Source organism: Haemaphysalis longicornis, unplaced genomic scaffold, assembly GCF_048455015.1.
Source record: "Haemaphysalis longicornis isolate Haplotype H1 unplaced genomic scaffold, Haemaphysalis longicornis Haplotype H1 scaffold_267, whole genome shotgun sequence".
In the NCBI taxonomy this organism is placed as follows: domain Eukaryota; kingdom Metazoa; phylum Arthropoda; class Arachnida; order Ixodida; family Ixodidae; genus Haemaphysalis; species Haemaphysalis longicornis.
Window position 1 is genome coordinate 265177 of NW_027526324.1, and position 21623 is coordinate 286799.

General features: G+C 47.9%; 1 protein-coding gene across 1 annotated transcript in view; it reads left to right on the plus strand.

Annotated features, from left to right (window-relative positions):
• Positions 1-21623, plus strand: part of LOC144172902 (uncharacterized) — a 121951-nt gene that overhangs the window by 91101 nt on the left and 9227 nt on the right. Inside the window, 5 exon segments of the mRNA XM_077701494.1 lie at positions 279-345; positions 1158-1265; positions 2256-2362; positions 7914-8028; positions 17990-18127. Coding sequence (XP_077557620.1) covers positions 279-345; positions 1158-1265; positions 2256-2362; positions 7914-8028; positions 17990-18127 — 535 coding nt within the window.

A 21623-nucleotide genomic window follows, 5' to 3' on the forward strand; every position in this document is an offset into this window, starting at 1 on the left:
ACATTCGTGGCTGTAGGGCCATCCACTGTTTAAATTGCCTTGAAATGTCTTGAGCAGTTTCTGCCATGGCATGGTGTGTGTGCTGAAACAAAGGGCTCTGTGTTGCGGTGCTTGGCTGAAACTCCTCTTGGGGATTCTCCGCACAGACGTTTCTCACATTGGCTAGGGGTGTAGGTTTTGGTGTTGCCTCTGTGGTACGTCCTTGTGGTACCACTACTACTACACCAGTGGTGGTTGGAGAGTGGGTGATGGTGTGTGTGTGTGGGCGCTTGTTGCAGGATGCTGAACGAGGTGCTGGGCACACGGCTCATGGTCAAGGGCGCCATGTCCCGATGCACGGACAAGGTGAGATTTGGGGGCAAACACAGCGGGCCGAATACGCCGTCACAGACACGACCAAGGGAACATGGCTCTTAGAAATATTTATTTTAATTTCAAGTGAATCGTGTGAAACTTGTCAGTATTGCTGCCTTTTTTACGCTGATTTCAAATATGCCACTATTTTTTTGAGTGAGTCAATTAGTTGCCAAGATAATTAGATATGATTAGCCATTTTTGGAGGAACAATCAACCAAACAGTGGTAGTCATAAAACTGTAATGTTTATATTTTCCAATACTATGAACCCTGGTGAGTGCAATAAGAGAAACAGTTTTTTGATGCACCACTTGAAACTAATTTTGCAGCTCATTAAACTTTGGTGTTTGAGATGGGCATTCAAAATGGTTCCTTGCCAATGGTGCCACCAAAGTTTAATGAGCTGAACAATTAGTTTCAAGCGGTGCATCAAAAAACTGTTTCTCTTATTGCATTCACCAGGGTTGATATAGTATTGGAGAACACAAAGATTACAGTTTTATGACTAACACTGATTGGTTGATTGTTCCTCCAAAAATGGCCAATTATCTCTAATTATCTTGGTAACTAATTGTCTGACTCAAGAAATAGTGGCACATTTGAAATCAGTGGGAAAAAAGCACCAGGATTGGCATGTTTAACAGAGTTTACTTCTAAAAAAAATAAAAAAATTTTTAAGGCCCACTGCCCCCTTAACGGTGTGTCGTCTTGAGGGGGGCGATTGTGTGAATGTTTTCCAGCTTGCCAGCATGTTGGGCTGCCATGATTGAAGCGAGCTCCCCGCCTCTCCATGATGTGCAGGCCCTGCGTCGGGTGCTGGAAGCCCAGCAGCTCGGCCTAAAGCTGCTGGCCAACGTGACGTACGGCTACACAGCCGCGGGCTTCTCGGGACGCATGCCCTGCGTTGAGGTGAGCAGCGTCGCTGGGCTGTGTCCGGGTTTCGCAGGACCCAGCTTGTGTTTACGTTCGCCTAGCGAAAGGGTTTGGCCAAATACCGTATTTATTTGAAAATAAGGCGAGTTTTTTTTTTTTTTTTTTTTTTTTTTCTCTCCCTCTAAAATCGGTAGTTTCAAAATCAAACCCCACCTTATATTCGAAGCTCAGTATGTGTGTGTGTGCGTGAGAGAGAGAGAGAGAAAGAGAGAGAGAGGTGACTTTTTTTTTACTCTCCAAACTGCACGCTCTCCTTATAATCGTGACCGCCCTATAATCGAATAAATGCAGTAATTTGCCTGATGCAAGCAGGCGATGTGTCACGTTATCACCTTATCAGCACTGCTATTTGGTGAGATGTAGAAATGCGTGGCAGTGGTCCGCTTTGCTGTGAGTTACTGCAAATCCCTTGTGGGGACCAGGTGGTGCTGCATAACTGCATTTCCAAATTTTAGGCACTGTTCCTTCGACATTTGCAATTTTGTTGCAACACTCAAGGGGGACAAAAGCAGTTTTAGTGCAGTAATACTGCGTGAGGTTCCTACAAACATGATGGCCCGAAGGGGGGGGGGGGGGGGGGGGGGGGGGACGTGCACGGCTGTCTGTGTGTGCGTGTTTGTTCAATCACTCACTCATTCCTTCATTCATTCACTCACTTGCTCACTCACTCAGTCATTCAGTCATTCATTCATTCATTCCTTCATAACACACAAGCAGCACTGCCCCGATACTGCCCATGATGACTGGTGGTTGGCAGTGGTCTAGAGGATTTCGTTCCAACCATCCGAGAGCTACTTGCATGCCGCTCTGTGTAGCAGCAGTGGCTGTGGCACTTGATGCTACGACCTAATGTGCCCCTGACTCGCTGGCAGTCGGAGACACAAGTTGCAGTGTGTTGTGCTCTTGATTTGGTGCCTGTCTCTACCATCGAGGTTGAGAGGGCCTGGGTGTGCCTTGCGTGTGCAGGTGGCGGACAGCGTGGTGAGCAAGGGTCGGGAGGCCCTGGAGAGGGCCATCCGCACGGTCGAGAGCACCGTCCCGGGGGCCCGGGTCATCTACGGGGACACCGACAGGTGGGAGAGGGGCTCGGCTTGTGTCATGAAGGGGGTGGTGGTGATGATGATGATGATGATGATGATGATGATGATGATGATGGTGGTGGTTGCTAATGGTATCCGCTTGGTTGGGAGTGATGACGTGTCATCTTGCCAAAAAAAAAGAACTAATATACAGTGTAGACCGCTTATAACGTATGTCGCGGGAGCCGCAAAAATCCGCACTATAAGCGGTACCGCATTATAACCAAAACATGCGCGAATCCAACAAAACCGCAACCTACCTCTCAAGTCAGCCTTTATTTATCATCACTCATACGCGCGGCACTTAAAAGCGAAGGCCTGGTGTTTATATCGTATTTTTTTTATCAAATCAGCTTACACATTGCGAGCGCGGTCTTACAAACAGCGAGCACGGCTCCAACTTCTGTTGTGTTTGTGTTTTGGAGGATCGTGGCTGCGTTTTTAGCGTCTATGAAGAGATACCGCGGTACGTGATAAAAACGCCAACGGAAGTTTTTTTTTTTATTACCCCACCTTGTATTCACGATGCCGAAGGCGGCTGCTTATTAGCGCAACGCACTCAGCTTCGCGCGGATCGCTTGGTCGGAAAGAAAAGAGCGGTGGCTTATCTGCACAACATTCTAAAGCGTGAACCGCATGGAACGATTTCTTCTCGCGAAAACATGCAGTGTCCGCCGCAGGCGCAGCGACGCTGGCCCAGTTACAACTGGTGTGGTGTGCGGCCAGTGCGGCGCAGTAATAGGCGGCAACATGGCGTCGGCTGTGGCCGTGAAGTGGTGCGGGCAGCTCCAGCGACCGCTTTTAACTGCTCGCTGAAATGCCGCACGAGGCGCAAGCGAGGATGCTCACGCAAGAAAAGAGCTGATAATACTGGCGAAAAGAGGAATATAAACTGCCATCCACGTTGCTTGTGAAAACGCCCATCAAAAAACACCGCGGTGGTAGGCCTAAACATCTCTGGCGCGGCCAGCCGCCTGGTCGGAGCGTTTCGGATCTCCCACCATTATGTGCGCGTCTCCCCATTGGTGCAAGTCGTCAGACTCCTCCCACTGCCATGCACTGTCACGCGAAGAAGCCACCGCGAGCGCAAAATCGTCGACACGAGCGTGAAAAAAACGCACGCGCAACGCCGTTTTCGCCCGAATCGTGTGCGAAAACGGGCCATGCGGTTAACGTTTAATACAGCTGAACCTCGTTATAAGAGACACTGATGTAAGAGACAAATGGGTATAAGAGGCACTATTCACCCACATTGGCTGCCCTATCTTTCCCATTAAATCGACCTCTTTTATAACAGACAGTGGATGTAGAAGATTGGTTATAAGAGACAAGTCATCCTTGAAGTTTAATCAATAATCTCGCTTGTAGCAGACATTTTAACTTCAGATGCAGTGCCACCAGTCACTAATTGCAGTTGCTTCTATTGTGGCAACACAGGTGGACGACAGACGCCTGCAATCGCTATTTATTATAACTTCAGCAAACACAAAGTGGTTCAGTCAGCTATGAAATGACGATGAGAAGCCCTGCCAATGGAAATGCAACTTACAGAAGTGATTGAAGCCTACTGCCATCCATTGGATGGAGCACGATCGCACATGTGGGCTCTCCCACTCGCGTAGCTCCCAATCAAGAAGCACTGCAGACGTTGAGTCCTGCAAGCGTAATGAATAGCCTGAGCACACAGCGGAAGAAGCTGTGCGCTCTGGCTATTCATCAGGCTTGTGAACTCAACATCTACGATTCATCGTCCACAAACAGAGAAAGGAAAAAAAGCTTGCAGAATCGGTTGTAAAAAACAGTGCAAATAGTCATGAAGCACACAGATTCAGAACTGTTTCACAAATTCTGGGGGCCAAACATAAATTAGAATGAATGTTCTGAAACATGCTGTAGCGTTCTTTTGAGCTTATTTTAGTTATACGGTGCCCACATTGAACTAGGGTCTGATTAGTAAGTGAAAACATGGTACCCTGCTTATAAGAGACATCTCGTATAAGAGACAGAAACTGCTCCCCGGTACGTGTCTCTTATAAAGGGGTTCAACTGTAGAAGCAACTTGCCGCGCGCGGACGGGGACGGGGGTTGCTATCTTCCGAGATGCGTCAAGCAAGGTCATTTGTGGTTATCACGTACGCGGGAAAGGGTGCCTATTCTTTTGTTGTGTGTCGAAGTTAGAGGAGAGCAAGGGGTGCGCACTGCGTCAGATGGCCGATTTCGTCCCTTTTTTTTCTTTTGCTACCATAAAATGTCCCAGCTGCGCCGGTCGATCAGCAGCCCCGCCAGAAAACCGCACTATAAACGGTATTGTGCTTCGGCCAACCGCATCCTAAGCGGTATGCTTATGCATTGAGTTCTATGGGAGGTGAACCGGTGGTCACAAAAACCCGCGTTATATCCGGTCCCGCACTATAAGCGGTTACGTTATAAATGGTCTACACTGTACCTAAGTTTTATACTCCTCGGTCCATGAAGAGAAAATACAACTTTGTTTAACTTTAAAGAGTTAGGCTTTAGTACGTCACTCAGCTCCATTCCGGCCACAAAAGACGTTTTTTAACCGATAAAAACGAGAGAAATACTTAAGAACTTTCACATTTCGCACCACAGTGACGTGTTATCGGCGCGAGTGACGTCATATGGGTCAGCACTAAAAACGTAATTTTCAGTGGGTTAGGTGCACGTTAGCATTCGAGTGATTCAATCAAACGGAACTAGCAGCCCCACTACAATCGTCCAGTCATGTGTCCTGGCGATTGATTAGTTCGGCCGCCGTCAATCGCCCAAACAAGATTCTGTGACGTCATAGAAAAGTTGCTGGAAACTGGCTGGCGAGTCGCCCCAGCTCCACACGTTTTCTTTAATATCTCCGTTATTTTTTGGAAGTTCGCGATGAAATCTGTATCATTTTTATCACGACAAAGCAGCCTTTCTAATGAACCAAACTTGTATTTTGTCTTCATGGCTCCTTTAATACTAGCCCTGCTCTTAGGGAAGGCTCAAAATACTTATTAGGCACAAAATACCTATTTTTTCTGTTGCAGCTGGTAGCTGTCCTAGGCAATGTTCCCCTCTCTTCTTTTCATCCACTAGCATTCTAATCTTTCTGTCGCCTCAACAGCCCCGAAATTAACTCCTTCTTAACTCCATGAGACTTTTTTCTGGTGCAAAGATCTTACGGGTGGGTGATTTCAGATCAGATGAAGTGGAAGGCGGCTGATGGCATTCCTGGTCGAAGTGAGACCGAACGTAGCTGGTCAAAGCAAAGCAGGGCTGCAGGAAAAAAATTGAACTAATTCAGCCCTATTGTGTCTGGTTCACCCTGCAATGCCACTTGTAGAGGATGTCGGTTGAATGAAGACGGCATTCGTGATCAGAAAACAATTGCTGCTCATTGACTGGGGCCAAGATATGCTAACCAATTCTCTTGGATGTCTTGAAGGGAAGGCAGTCATTGGTAAACTGGGTTTCTGCTTTATTCAGCGGTGACTCCAGCGGTGACTGATTGCAGTTTGCAACTGCCCGGAATTGGTTATCTGCATCTAGACTGCCTGTATGAGTATGATAACTTGGGAGATAAGAAGATACGGGGCATGTAGCTCTTTTAGGGGCACAGCAAAAAACAAGCCTGTCTTAGTGGTACTTCTGTATGTTTTGAATAGGAATGTCCTGACCGCATTGAAAATTGATACTGTGCAAATTTCTCGTAATGCGAAGCTAGGACATCGTTTTGAACTGGCTGTGAATGAGAGTTTGGTGTTACTATTAGGATATGTGTTAAATGTTACTTGGTCAACAGTAATCAGTAACCGTTATCAGTAAGCAAGTAAATGTCATAAATGTCAACTAATGTCATCAGCTAGCTAGAAATACCTGTTGAAAGGAAGCATGTACAGTCAGTGACAAAAGTCTGCAGGCCACGGTTTCAGCTGTCAAATCTGTATTTCTCCACTGCCTTACAACCAAGTGTCTCCTGCGCATTGGATGGGGGTGGTCTCGGACGGGATGCATGACTTGGAAGCACACGACTGAAACGTTGTCTCAGAGCAGCAGCCGTGTCCTGCAGACTTTTTGAGTCAATAGTAAATTAATTGCAGCAAGTGATGGATGTCACATTGTAATGACACTGCGGCGATACCGTGGTCGTCCTGTGTTGTTTTTTTGAGCCACTGTTTACGTGCAGCGGAGGCCAGGTGTCTGTTGTACACTCGTTTCCAGGAGGGAAGTGACATTGCAGATCGTGTAGTTTTGGCAACGCACAAACTAGGCGCAGTGTTTAGAGGCACTGGTGCAGGATCAACCCCTGGCTGGAATTGAGTCTAGGACCAAGTGGGAATCACCAGCAGGATATGCTACTGACTCGGCTACAAGGAAGAAGGTGCCTGTGGGAGGTAGCAGTTGGAGGTGCTTGGTGCCATTGCTTATGTAACGTCACGTAACGGCAATACAGTGGAACCTTGATAATACAACTTTTAGAGACCGTGTGAAGCTAAAATCCCAAGTTTTTTTAAAAAAAGAAATGCCTATTTTGTGCCCCCCTCCCCTCCACGGTGCATGCGCTAGCCCACCAGCGCAATGCCTCGTGCGCACGATAAAGCTGGGAAGGCCGACGCGGCCGAGCAAATTGAGAGGGGAAAAGGCGAGAGGGTGAAACTGCCAAGGCCAAGCACCATGGAAAAAAAAGGCAGCAAAGAAAGGAATGGAGTGAAAATGCGGCTTTGAAAGACACTGACAAGCAGACAGCAGAGAGAGGGGGAGAGAGAGTGTCATGAAAAAAAAAAGGAACTTGGCTTGATTGGGCGGGGAAAGCGGGTGTTCGATCACCGCCATGGAGTTGCGTCGTATGTGTTTTTACATTCATCGGCTTGATGGGAGCTTCAAATTTGCGGTCCACCTGCCACCTGGACTTTGACTTCTCGTGGTTGGCGCATTTGCATTGTGATGCCGCGTGGGGCCGTCGAAGGGTAACTCCCGTCCAGCAGTACCTGCCTGCTTGCTTGTGTCTGTTCAGCGAGTGGTCAGGTCCGCCTGTGGACATTTGGACATCAAGCAGCGTCAAACGGGGGTGCAGAATAAAGAAAGGTCGAGACGAGGCGCCAAAGTGGTGTAAAAAATGGGTAAAACACCGGTTTATCCGCACCAGGGTCCGTCGTATGAAGCAGACCACATGCACCCTAACATTGTTTAACCGGGGTTTGTAATGCATTGCTTCTGTGGGAAGTTTGCTAGGACCACGGTGATCCATTGTAAGAAGCGGGTCGTCTTAAGACCAGGGAACGTATCATCAGGGTTCCACTGTATATGCTTCAAATCGCATCCTATATCTTGTACTGCTTGGCATCCGCATGGGGTAGAGAATAACACAGAAAGAAGGGTTCCTTTGGTAGAATGGTGGCTATGCGAGGTCAAATTACAATGATGACGCCTGGATCGGGCAGATGGTTGCATTCTCGCAGCGTTGGTTGCTTTTGATGACGGCACTGGGGCACTGTGGGCACAAGCGTGTGTATACCAATTGTCGTGTGTCTATCGTGCCTGTGCGCAGCCTGTTTGTTCTGCTGGAAGGCCGGACTCGCCAGGAGGCCTTTGAGCTGGGGCAGCAGATGGCCGACCGGGTGACTGCCGACAACCCCCGGCCCATGCGGCTGCGCATGGAGAAGGTGCGTGGTGGTGCACGGCTGGTGCTGCTCTATAGAGCACCACTGGGAGGGGAATGCGACCTGCCGCGGTGGCTCAGTGGTAGGGATGGGCGAATATTCGGTATTGTCGAATATTCGATCGAATAGCTCTCTATTCGTTATTCGCTTCGATCCGAATGCAGGTATTCGATATTTTCGAACTATTCGATGCTCCCGAATAGGCAGCTAAGAGCCAAGCTTTTCGGTCAAGCTTTCCGAGAGTTACCCCAGGCTTGGCTCAAGACCCACCGACGCGATCATTTCTATTATCAGTGCCGGCACTGCCGAGTTGCTGCCTTGCCTAGAGGTTCGACGAAGCTCTCGGCCGCCAGCACACTTTAAGCCCGTTTTCTTTTGAGTCCGACAGAGCACAACATGGTCTGGCTGGGCCTGTCGTGCTCTGTCGGGGGGGCCCTGTCGGGCCAAGTTGGACGCCGAGGTCGAATTCGCTCGGCGAGCGAATTGTCCGGCTAGAGCCGTCCGGCTGGGCCGTCCGGCTGGAGTTGGCTCCGCCCATCGGCCTTCGGCAACATGGCGGCGGCGAGCTGCGGGGACGGTGTACGTCGCACAACTTGATTGTGATATCAAAAATGACAACGACTTGCAGAAGTTACGACAGACCACCCCGGTCCTGAGTCGGTACTGCGATACGCGTTTATCGTTCGTCTATTTCAAATGTTCGCGCTTTGTGTGGAGCCGAGGCAGAAAAGGCACCAGTACCAGCGTCTGCAGAGTGGTGCGCCGTGTTTTCGTTCTCTATCAAGTGTGTAGAGATACGCTCGTCGCGCTCATCGCTAGCGCAAGACGATTGATAAGTCCAAATTCATCGTGGCCCCGCTCTCGCGCGCTCCGAGCTGTCAAGGTCTGTCTCCGCGCTTGGATCATCGATAACGTTCAAAATATGGTCACTGAGTGAAAGCAACGCGCAGTGGCGGTCAGCGCTTGTGTACAGTGCAAGTTTTTCATATCAAGTGTGTACGCCGTGCTGTTATCTGTTTGATGTGTCGAAGTTCGGCTCTCGCGATCAGCCGTGTGTGGTGCGTCGCAGTTCTCCCGGAGTTGAATGTGTGTCTGTGAAGCTGCGGCGCCGATAGCTCCGATACTGCAAGAAACACATCGCATCCGAGGGGTGCACCTTTTACATAACTTTCCCGTTGTATATCTGCGCAGTTGGTAGCGATGTGTGGCGGTGTTTGTGCGTTTTGAAATGTGAGGGTGTTCCCAGCGCTTTAGTGCCGCTGGTGGACTGCGGCGTTCCCAAACCAGCGTCGCGAGTGCTCCGCTAGTTCGCCTATTCTAGTGGCCGCGTGATGTGGTGGCAAGTGTACTTTGTGCAGCAACTGCAGTGTGTGTCCAGGCTGCGCTTTTTTTTTCGCGTTCAGCACTGCCTGGTTACGTGATGTGTGCTTCATGCGAGATGCTGTTTCCGTTTGGGACTAGTTTTCGTGGTCATTTCACTTGCAGCTGTTGCTTGTTTACGTATGCCGCATATATGCGCTAGGTAAAGCTTCCATGCACCACTATCCGAAAAAGTACCTTTACTAATGAAGCACATGGTTATTGTAATGTAATCATGCAGTCATGACATATTCCTGTGAGTAGTGCTTACACACCGGGTTCACAAAATGGTTTCTATCATAAACCTTTTCAAATGCCCATTTACGCTTTTGTTATAGTTGTTTGCTTTAAGCCACACCAAAGTTGGCTATGTTGTGGTCTTCCCTGAACTCTTAAAATGCCAGCACTGTCAATCATCAGTGAACATTCTTAAAGCGGAGTTGGGGGTAATTCGTGTTCCGTGGGCGGCACACGTGACTTCTTTTGAGAATCCCTTTTTGCTCCCAACATATCCAGTATCGTTCAGCTTGATTAAGCTCATCGGATATGAGGGGTCCCAATTTGCTGCTTTGTTGTTTGGTTCTAGCAATGAACTGAAAAACGCGAGCTGTGACTCTGATTAGCTTTAAGATTTTGCCGTAGTGTTCCAGATCGATCACGCCCGACTCAGTAGGTGGCGATGCTGCCGCTGGCAATGATCTTGTTTTCTTCCTTTCCCCTAGTTCGATTTCATCGTATATCGCTTTCGGAACCACTCATTCCCAATATGCATGCGGGACAAATCCACAGTGCTTTGCTCCGCTACAGGGCGTTTTTGGCCAGCTGCATGGCTGGGATGTCGCGAGCTAGATTTTCTCTTCCCGGATAATGTCTACATACGCACTTGTTCGCGAGGCGTTGAATTTTAGTGACTCAGTTGCGTGTGAACTGCTTCCAGCGGCCAACATCTTCATGAATCCAATAGAGTGCTGTTGTTGAATCTGTCCGTAGGTAGATGTTTAATGGCTGTTGCTTGAGGGCTTCCAAAATATAGCCACACAATCGACCAGCAAGCAGGCATGCCATCAGTTCCAGTCTCACCAGTGTAATTTCCTTGCCTGGTGCAACCCTTTGTTTGCTTACCAGAGTTGTCGATCTTGTACCGTTTTCACCCTCCAGGGTGAGGTAGGCAACTGCCTCATATGGCATTGGACGGGTATCAGCTGAAATGTGAAAGCAGTCGGTCCGTCCTCCCTCCATTTGTTTGCGACCTGTAGTACCGGGGTACTTGAACCTCAGGGAGATAGGGAGTCCGTCTAGCTACCTTCCAGGCCGCCGTGCTGTTGGTAGGTAGCGTGTTGAAGTCGATGTTTTTACGCCACACTTCGGGGAACAGGACCTTGGCATGGACAATGAAAAAAGAAAGCCCCCCCCTCCCCCTCCCTTCCCAGTGGTTCATGTTGAACTTCAGTGCAAATGACAAGACGCAGTACGATAGCAACAGGACACACGAAGCGCTGCTTTGTCATGTCGTTTACGCTAGGGTTCAACATGCTTACCAACACTTCCAAGTTTTCACGTTGCGCCCTAGTGGGTCATATATCCACGCCGTTGTTTGTAGCATGGGCCAATTTGTGAATGGTTCTATGCCATGAAAACAATCCATACATAGAGAGAATGTTAAGTGGTCGGCACACGGGTCCCACGTACGTCGCAAAACCTTCAGCACACCCGACAAATAACCGAGATGCATGGTAGCCCGGGAGTCACGTTGAAATCACTGGAATAGCATTTTACTGCTTCAAACATTTCAGTGGCATTTTTGTACAGCTTCACGGCAGCTTTCTCGCTTCCAGCTCCTGTGAGCACGTCATCCGTGTATGTCTCACAGTTTGAGGGTACTGCTCTTTGTTTAAGTGGTGTTGAAGCATTTCGGGAAGTAGAAATGGGTTAGCCATCACTCTGAAAGGGATGCGGGTCATACAGCAAGTCAAAACTGGTGAAAGTGGTACACCCGGTTTTGGTATTGCTTGAAACCACAGGAAACGCAATGCATCTTTGTCCACCGGTTTTATGCCAACCTTTAAAAATGTTTGTTTGATATCCGACCCTTGCACCACTTGGTGTCTTCGGGAGTTCAGCAATAGGGTGTATGCACTGGGCTTTTGGCCGTGCAGCAATGCTACCTACACGACGGCCCCGACACCATATCCACAGTTGCATTCTGCCGTGCAGGCAGCATGAGGCGCGCCGTATTAAAGTACCGTATTTATTCGAATCTAAGCCGATAGTTTTTTTGAAATACTGATATATCAAACTCCAGGGTCGGCTTAGATTCGAGGATTTTGAAATACGCGCCAATTTCCAAGTAAAGTGGCGCGCAGCTAGCGCCACCCAGAAAAGAAAGTATTGTAGCCATTACTAGACGAGCCAGTAGCCACTTAAGGGCCATGGAGGAAAGAAAAGGTTAGGAGAGGCCCTGACGTCACATTTGTGAAGCCGAGTCCCGCCATGACTTGAGCCCATGGAGCCCAGCACTCTATCCCATCATCCTTTGCTGTCTCCGGTTTGATTTGACTAACATGGCGTCGCCCTGCCCTCCCGCTTCGAAGCGAAAACACCTTCGTCGCTAATTCCTCGGTGCGATATCATGTTCTAAGCTGTTGATTTCGCCTTCAATTTGCCCATTCTAACCTTCACCCAAAGTTTCAATCGAAAAACGGCCTTCGTTTTTGAGATAGAAGGACGATTTTTGAGCTCTTAAGCCTGGCAAAGTAGCGTTTGTCGTCGTCATAGCAACATGCTCACGGGATGGCGAACGCAGACGCCTCCGACGGCAGAGTTTTCAAACTGGCCTAATTTAAAAACGTTTGTCGTAGCGACTGCGCTGGTTTGCAAGCGTAGCGAGGCAGCGACATACTAAGCGCCTTAATAATTTGTCCGTTCAATTTGCCAAAATTTGGCCGCCGCAGTTGTAAACAAGTAAGCAACATTGTCCATGGGCTCAAGAAAAATGACGTAACTTCCTCCACACTTTTCGCAATGCATTGGGGTGCTAGGGGCCTCTCCTGAGTATTCTTTCCTCCATGTTAAGGGCCATAGGCCGCCATTTTGAATTTTGCGGACCCTGTTCTGTGGGACAGTGGCCTGCGTGCGGTGTGGCGTTTGGTTTTGATAGCGCAAAAAGAAGCGGTGCCATTATAGTGCCGCTTTTAAAAGAAAAGTTGTTTTAGCTGCGGAGTTGTCGTCGAACGTTCAAGCCGGGCGGGACTTCGGCGTGGATGAAAAAAATGTCCGTCGTTGGAGGACGCAACGGGAGAGGATTTTGCGTCCTCCAACGATCGCCCAGAAGTTGCCCGGTGATTTTGAAGAGAAACTGATTGAGTTCCAGCACCGCATCTTCATGTTCAATAAACGTGTTTTCTTTTTGTGAACGCTGACCCTGCCTTTTTGTTCGGCCTACATTCGAGGTAAGTTTTTTTTTTTTTCGCGCCTTCGGACTTTCGGGGGTCGGCTTAGAATCGGGGCCGGCCTAGATTCGAATAAATACGGTACTCTGGATTTATTTTGACCTCCTAAATATCTTTAAAATATGCCAAAATCTCGACATGAGCATTTTTGCTTTTTGCCTTTATGGTCGGGTCCCAGTCAGGCTGCACGTGCAATCAAAGCTCCTTTGGAGTTTCTTCGGAGCACAGAACTGGACAAAGTTTTGTCATTGAAAATTTTGGCCGCATCAAAAGACATCTTTTCGTCTTCACGTTTTATTTTGTTTGTTTTTTTGTTTTTCTTCTCTCATTTAGCGTAGCAAGCCAGCCCGACGGCTCGGCTAACATCGCTGGTCTCCATTAAAGTTATTCTCTCTCTCTCTCTCTAAGCCATTGTATTGGTGTTGAGTGCATAGAATTTTTACTGATTGCAAGAACATAGTGTATGTGATGATGCTCAAGTGTCAATTTATATTTAAGGAACCCAGGAGAAGAAAAATATGAATGGTGCAAAATGGAAGGGTTCAACATGCATGGGACTACTTGATCATTACGAGTTGTGTGCCTATCGATGAAATGTCAATAAACCATGCTGCAGTTTAGCGTCATCTAGTGCTTATTTTTTTTTTTTTAAAGTCTGCATAAACTTAACTTATTGTTGTATGTAGTGTTGTTCACTTAACATTGCGTGTTTCAATTCTGTAATACTTAGTACATTTGGTAGCATTAAACAAAGGAACTCATTTTGTTGTCCCTTTACTTGCCTAACTTTGGCCGAAAGAGGCTTCATTTCAAAACAGAAGACCGCGTTATAAGTGGAAATTACGGAAATGAACTAGATCTTGGTAACTCATTGAGGCATCACTGCTCTTAACAAAACGTAGCCAGTTTTGTTTATAACTAAGGCTTAATAATTCATGTATCTATAAATCTCTGGGGCCTATCTGTTTTTGTACATAGCTGTCTTGTTTTGAAATAAAATTATATCGGCGAGTTTTATTTTGTGTGGGGTATACACGTCGTGTTCTGCCGTGAGTCTTCTGCAATTACTGTGAAGCCAATTTTTCTTCAGCACCTCCAGCTGCCCTTGTCACTAATTTTTAAAATTTTTATTGAAGTGCGTACTGCGAACCAGAGGCCCAAGAAGGAAGGGCATAAAGGTGTGAACAAGATCATAGATACCAGCAGTTCAGGATACAACATGTGGCAGCAATGAGAAAGAACAAAAGGTTAAGATAAACTAAACATTTGCTTCTATGTATTCAAATTAATTAAGACATATGTTCAGGCGTATTTTTCCAGTCGATAATACATGTGGGAAAAAAAAATTTCAACCGGTGTGTAGAACGGGTGAAGGAATGAAAATGGTAATGATGAATATTATTTTGAAGTATGTCGTGGTCTTGTATCTAGGCCAAGTTTGTAGCATAACAACAGCAAAAAATTTAAGGCATTAAGATTTCTTTTTTCTCTTGTGTTTCAATCGCACCAGTTTGCATGAGCTCATTAACAGAATCCGTGTGCCCATAGTTAGAATTCTGAACAGTGAACAAATGTAAGATGCAAAAACTTTCTCCTTGACTAATATTCGAATCCCATAAGCTTATATGACTTCACAAAGAGAATTTGTGCAATTATATTTAGAATAAATAAAGTCAACAGCCTTTCTTAGAGCCTTTTAAACCAATTCGATATTATTTCCTCTATAGGGGTCTGAGACGGTGCAGGCATACTGAAGTTTCTATCAAATTAAAGTAGGGTACAAAAGTAATCTAACTTTTGCTGGAGTATCGGTGAGTTTATGCTTTATAAAACCGACTTCATGACAAGATGAGGAAACATTGGTTTTTATATGTGACTTCAGCTCAAGTTGCTAGTTTATACAATAGCTAGACTAGTACATTTCTGAGCTTCGGGCAAGTTTTCCTGAAAAAGGGTCAAAAAGTGTGAGTGGACTCTTTTTGTTGATGATATGAAGGGAGACTGCAGTCATCCGGTTTTAACCCTGTAGCCCACACGACTCCAGGAGGGGGTATTATAAGAAATAGTGAAATTGCCAGCATATAGCGAAATCTGTCTAGGCTCATTTACAATGGAAATAATTCATTACAGAAAATTTAAAGGAAAGACCAAGGGCACTACCATGGGGACCATTAGAAGTAGGAGGAGAGTGTCAGCTATTCACTCCAATCCGATGAACAAGCAGTAACCCAGGCTGCAAGAAAGGAGCGGGGAGGGTGGGAGGCAGTATGGGAACTGATTTTTTGAAATTAATTTGGCCAGACGGCTGGTACCCCCAGTAAGTGCAGGTGGTGGGACTGGCCTGTTCTTGTGAGGGATAAAAAAAAAAAAAAAACTTCCATTCTGCTGTATGAATCGCTCATGCGTTCTGGTATATGGCCACCATATGCAGACGTGTACGGACGCCTGCTTTTACAAACCCCGGACCAGGTTCTAAGCCTGTGCTAATTTGCAAACAAAATCTGTAGTGTCGGAATCAGCATAATTAACTGTAAACAAATGTACTTGAAGCATGCAGCAAAGCGTTAAATGTGCCTAGCTGTGTTTTCTGTGGAAGTTATTAGTAAAACTGTTGACCTGGATGGGAGCCTTCGTACAGTCGTCCAGAAAAGGTAATCTCGTTGTAGAACACAGGTCAAAGCCGGCATCGCCATTAAAAAAAAAAAAGAAAAAGAAAACACTGCGGCGACGGTCGGTGGAACTATTCCGGTTTTTGCCAGTTCCTAAATACGATCGCTGATCGTAGTTCCACAGGCGCGTAATCGCAAAATGAGTACGTAAATATGTGTTTAAGAGATGCGGACATGATGTTAAGGTAACAACTATGCTGCCGATATTCCCATACCAAAATTTTGTACCCTGCGTCGCAGAATTTAAAATACCTGTGCTCATTGCAATTGACGAACGAAGCGCTAACATTTGCCGCAACGACGCAAATAGACAGCCCGTGCGCACCGTATCAGAATGCGATGCGCTGAACGGTCGAGAGCTTGTTTCTGCGTAATCATAGAGCGCTGCTACGTACGTGGACGCATGTTACATTGCTGGGAGAGCGATTATGCTTCAAAGAACAGTCTTGCCGCATGAGATTCGGAAAAACGGGAAGATTTTGCGCCGTCGCCGCTTCGTAAACCAAGCCAGAGTGACCCTGCCCGAGCCAAGCTGCAGCATCGCCGGACATGCACTGGTTTATGGGAAGCTCTCCAATGCGCTTGCGTCTACATAGACGTTACGGCTGCAGGCTGATTAAGTCTAGTGAGATCAACATTCGCGCCATGCTGAGGGAAATAAACTCAAATTTTCTCAAATGACCACAATAGCTGTTTGAGCGTAAACAAAAAGTACTATGAGGTCGTACGAACCAATCACAATATTCGATTCAAGTGACGTGTTTGGCCCGACACTGCTGTCGGGGTCCTGCACCCGAACGCAAAAGAAAACGGCCGCCCGACACAAACTCGCGTGTCGGACCGACAAGTCGGACCCGACATGTTGGATCCGACTTGTCGGACTCAAAAGAAATGCCCCTTTAGGTTAAAAAAAAAAGGCGGCACTGAAACGACACCGCTCCGAACATAGCGGCACCAAGCCAGCAGACTTGTACAGGACGCCATTTTGAATAGGCGTGCCGCCATTTTGAATAGGCTCGCACAGCGCGGCAGTACGCCGCACTAAGCGAGCCTATTCAAAATGGCGGCCAGCCACTTGCGCTTTGCTTGGCTACGGCCGAGGATACTAGTGGCTACAATACTTCTTTTTTTAGCGGAGCTTCTAGGCGGCGCTTAAACTTGTGAATGAGCAGCCGGCGGAAACTGCTGCACCTAGAGCATGTGGCGCAACAGGCATTTCTTCATGAAAACTTGTGAATACAGCAAAGGAAAGCTGTGTGTAAGATTTTGCAATAAATGTTCAACTGGTAATAGTTTTACACAATGCTGTGCCTACGTGAGTTCTAATTATCAGAAAAAATTGTGTACATTAGTCAGGTCACAAGTTGCTCATTTGTCTTTGTGATTTACAATGTGTACTATTCGAACTATTCGATTCGAAATTATTCGACCAAATCACTATTCGCTTCGAATTCGCTTCGAACCTCAAAATCTATATTCGCCCATCCCTACTCAGTGGCTAAAGCGTTGTGCTGCTAAGCACGAGGTCGCGGGTTCGATTCCCGGCCACGGCGGCCGCTTTTCTGGTGGAGGCAAAAAGCAAAAACGCCCGTGTGTTCGAGATTTCTGTGCATGTTAAAAACCCCCAGGTGGGCAAAATTAATGCAGAGCGCTCCACTACGGCACACCTCATTGCCTTTGAAGCGTCGGCGCGTTAAACCCCATAATCAATCAATCATTGGAGGGGAATGTGCGTAACGACTGGGATGATTCAAAATTATAGGGAAAATGGAAAAACAGGCTGACTCCGCTGGAAGTGGGATTTGTAGTATCTATGTACAGTGTTGGTTGACAGTTCCCAGGCCGCAGCGACCGTGCCCAGAGCAGGCATATTTCGTTATCGGGGCGTTATCATCAACGGTGCTTGCAGATGCTCGCTGGTTGCGGGGGTAAAGGAAGTGAGGAGGAATATCAAACACACGAGCATTCAACGGCAATAAAGTGAGAGGAATGCTCCTTCTTGCTCCCTTTTATCCCATGCAACCGGCAAGCGTTTGCGAGCACCATTGATGACAGCGCCCCGATAGTGAAACACGGCTGCTCTGAGCACGCTTGTTGTGGCCTGGGAACTGTCAACCAATACTGGGCATCACGTAAGTCTAGCAATATTCCGTACCAAGATGGGTACAAGCTATGCACTTCTGTTGCAGTGCAGAGAGTAAATTAAACGGGTTGATAGCCTGCTCTTCCGCTAAACCGACCTGAAAGATGCCAAACCACCCTTACTTACGAACACAATGCGTAAAGCAGCAGAAGATCATTTTACAGCAAGGAAAAGTCGCAGGTGTTGCTGAAATTTTGTCACTGCTGCGGCTCAAAGTCGGGTCGTTTGTTCCAAAATCCGCGATTCTGGAATGAATGACCTGACCTTGGATTGATGCAACTCCCCTCCTCCTTGACAGGCTCACGAAAGACCGCGCGGTGCCTCCTCGCATGTTGTCATCGCAGGTGTACCAGCCGTGTGTGCTGCAGACCAAGAAGCGGTACGTGGGCTTTGCCTACGAGCACCCGGACCAGCAGGAGCCCAAGTATGACGCCAAGGGCATCGAGACCGTGCGCCGGGACACGTGCCCAGCTGTCGCCAAGGTGTGCTGTTGTTCGATACACCTCAGATACATCCATGTGGAATGTTACATCAGGCCAAGTTGTGACCCCGGATCCCAACCATGAGGCAGAGATAATTGGAAGGATAAGAATGGGGTGGAGTGCATTCGACAGGCATTCTCAGATAGTGAATGGCAGCCTACCATTGTCCCTGAAGAAGAAAGTCTATGACAGCTGCATCATACCGGTACTCACCTACGGGGCAGAAACTTGGAGGCTCACTAAGAGGGTTCAACTTAAATTGAGGACGACTCAGCGAGCAATGGAACGGAAGATGATAGGTGTAACATTAATGGACAAGAAGAGAGCGGAATGGGTCGGGGAACAAACGCGTGTTAAGGACATATTAGTAGAAATTAAGACGAAGAATTGGACGGGGGCAGGGCATGTAATGCGAAGGCAAGATAACCGTTGGTCATTAAATTGAGAACGATTCAGCGAGCAATGGAACGGAAGATGATAGCTGTAACATTAAAGGGACACTGAAGTGAATTTGTCAAGCTCCCGTTTTTGCTTGCACTGCGTAGACTGGCTCAAATTAGCACACTTTTCATCGTTTATCCGGTTGACAAATCGGTAATTATTTTACAAAGCGCGAAAGAAGAAAAACTACCATGCGCGGTTTGCGGCGGCCGCACCAACTAAGACTGTGACGTTGAGAGGAGGGGCGCCGTGATTGGACGATGCCCAAGGTTAGCAATCACACAAGTTTCGGTTTCGGTTTCGGTTCTGTAAAACATAACCAATGGCTTTGTTGGATGGGCATTCTCAATATCTCAGTAATCATCGTACCGCGCTTCTGCCATGTTGTCGGCTGTAAAATGCACAAGATAAGCCTCCCAGGACGGCTTGTAGTCGTAGCATTCACTAGCCGAGACCTACTCAGTGCATGAACGCCCTCCGCGTACCCGCACACGCCCAAATGTCATGCGCTTTTCCCCCATATTTGGAGCTTGCCTCCCTCATGCCTGTATCGTAAAAAGCGTGTTCGCACCAGGCCAAGGGTCTGTTCATTCTGGCCTGTGCCCACTGCCTGCAAGCAGTCGGTGCTTATGGCAACAGCACGCCAACGAGAACTCGCTAGCGCGCCAGTGCCAGCCTGCGCGCGTTTTGTGAACTAGTTCGTGTAGCCATGAACGTTGCGGCCCCAAAAAAGGTGAACTCAATATAGAAAACATCGGCGGAAAACAAAAAAGTTAACTTACAAAAAAAAAAAGCATGTACCCGCGGGGATTCGAACTTGTGACTCGCAAAACATTTGGGGTGAATTCCTAGCGCCCCAGACTGCTAGGCCACGGAGCGGGACGGGAATGCCTTGCTAATATAGGGTATATATTGCACAACCGGTTTACACTTTTATTTAGTTTTGGCATTTCAAGCCGCTTAAGTGACTATTTGTTGTACTGCGATCGTGCAGTAAGCGTCGCCCGAGTTTCCACAGTAGCTCACGTCTAGCAATTGCATTTCGTAGACGGAAAAGCGTTCGCAGATGCGTAGTCGTGCTGCTGACCGCTGTGCTTGTTCGCCCAGCGCAAAAAAGTGCTTCCCGCGCCCTAGTTTTACGCTGTACGGTACAAATATCAGTTGATTTTATTTGCTTAGTACCTATATTGACTTCGCTGACTCTTCTCCCGCCTTCAAGAGGCCTTATATTTTCCTACTGGTAACTGGCGTACCAGTCAGCGAAGCGTCGCATGTGCAGCGCTTGTGTGAAGCGACCTTGACTTGGAGCTAGATACAGTGTACAAACAAACCAAGTAAAGAAAGGCACATTCTTCCATTCACAAACGTGTCCTGGCTTCGTTTCAACTAAGCGAACGAATTGCGACCAAGCAATTTTTTTTTTAACCTCCTTGATTGCGACGACCCGCCGGCGGCCGGCGGACGAAACGCTAGGCCGACTGACTCTGTCGGCCGGGGAGCCGTGCAGTAGCGCAGCCGTGGCGCAGCCAATTGCCAGCTCATCCCCTCCTGACGTCACACGAAAACGCCACAGAAAATGGGCGAGCGTAAAGAGAGGAGGACAGCGTTTTCGAATTAGTTTTTCTACTAAATAAAATCGCGTAAACGCGCCTAGAGTGGTCGAAACATGGCCTGGGGACTCCGGACTACAATTTGCGCTAGTAATCCCGCAATGTTTACATATCACTTCAGTGTCCCTTTAAGGGACAAGAAGAGGGCGGAGTGCGTCAGGGAACAAACGCGTGTTAAGGACATACAGTTAAACCTCGTTATAATGAGACGGGCTATAACGAAATAATGGATATAACGAGCAAATCGTAATTCCCCTTGAAAGTCCCCATAGAAACCAATGTATTTAAAACCTCGTTTTAACGAGGTAAAATTTCCCCGTTACGGGATATAACGAACAAATTTCGTTGAGAAATCAAATTTTGAGCTAATTTTACAACAGTGCGCAACGCGGATTTGAGACAGTGCGTGACGCGGCAACTGTATTAGCAGTTCAAAACTCCCGCCACGCGCGCGAAGCTGGCTGGCGCGCCGTGCGTACGCTGCGCCCGTGAAGCCCCCCCCCCCTCCTCTCGCTGCGCATGGCACGCGGGCTCCCCGAGAAGCAGTCCGACGTTCGATTTTCCCACGTATCCCTATGGCTTCAGGGAATCCGCGGACTATCCGCGGTGAGCCCGAGAACAACCCCATTGCACACGGCGCGCGCGGTTGCGTCGCCTTCCTCTCCTCCTCCCCCCCCCCCTCCCCCCTTCCCTTGTTTGTATCGCCGACGTCGCTGCGTAGCTGTGTGTGCGTGGGTTTTGACAGTCTTCAGCCTTATCTTTTATCGTACTGCCGGCGTGATTCCGACAACGCCAGTGCGACAGGCGGGAAGCGAAAGTGAAAGACTATCACGCTTGAACAGAAGACAGCTATGATAAAAGCCGTCGCATCGGGCGCGAAGGAAGGTAAGGTGCACTCCGTGGTAAGGTGGCAAGAGACTTTGACGTGTGGACGAGTACGCTGTCCACCATCGTGAGCAACCGAGAGTCCATCGTCAGCGCTGTTGCACATAGCTTGAAAAGAAGAGCTAAGGACGGCGTCGGAGGCACTAGATGCGGTGGACATGCTGCGTCGCCTCTTCGGCGCGCACGAGGGCGGCACAGATGGCGTGAACGTAGTGGCCGCAGCTGAGGGACCCATCGCTCGCATCGGGAAGGTGCATCAATGTTCAATTATCAATGTCGAATTACAGACTTCTTCGTAGCCAAGTCTGTTTGAAATTCGAGTTTTGAACTGCAATAAAGTAGGTTTGTGACTTTTCCTTTTTACCTCCGGAATGTGTTTACTTTACTAACTATCGCTGTGCAGCAAGACGCTATTTCGCCCGCTTTTTGTTTTAGGTAACGAGAATGCATAATATTTGCAGTAAATGTCGGCTACGTCTATAACGAAATATTGGCTATAACGAGCAAATTGCGGCGCCCCTTCCATTTCGTTATAACGAGGTTTAACTGTATTAGTGTAG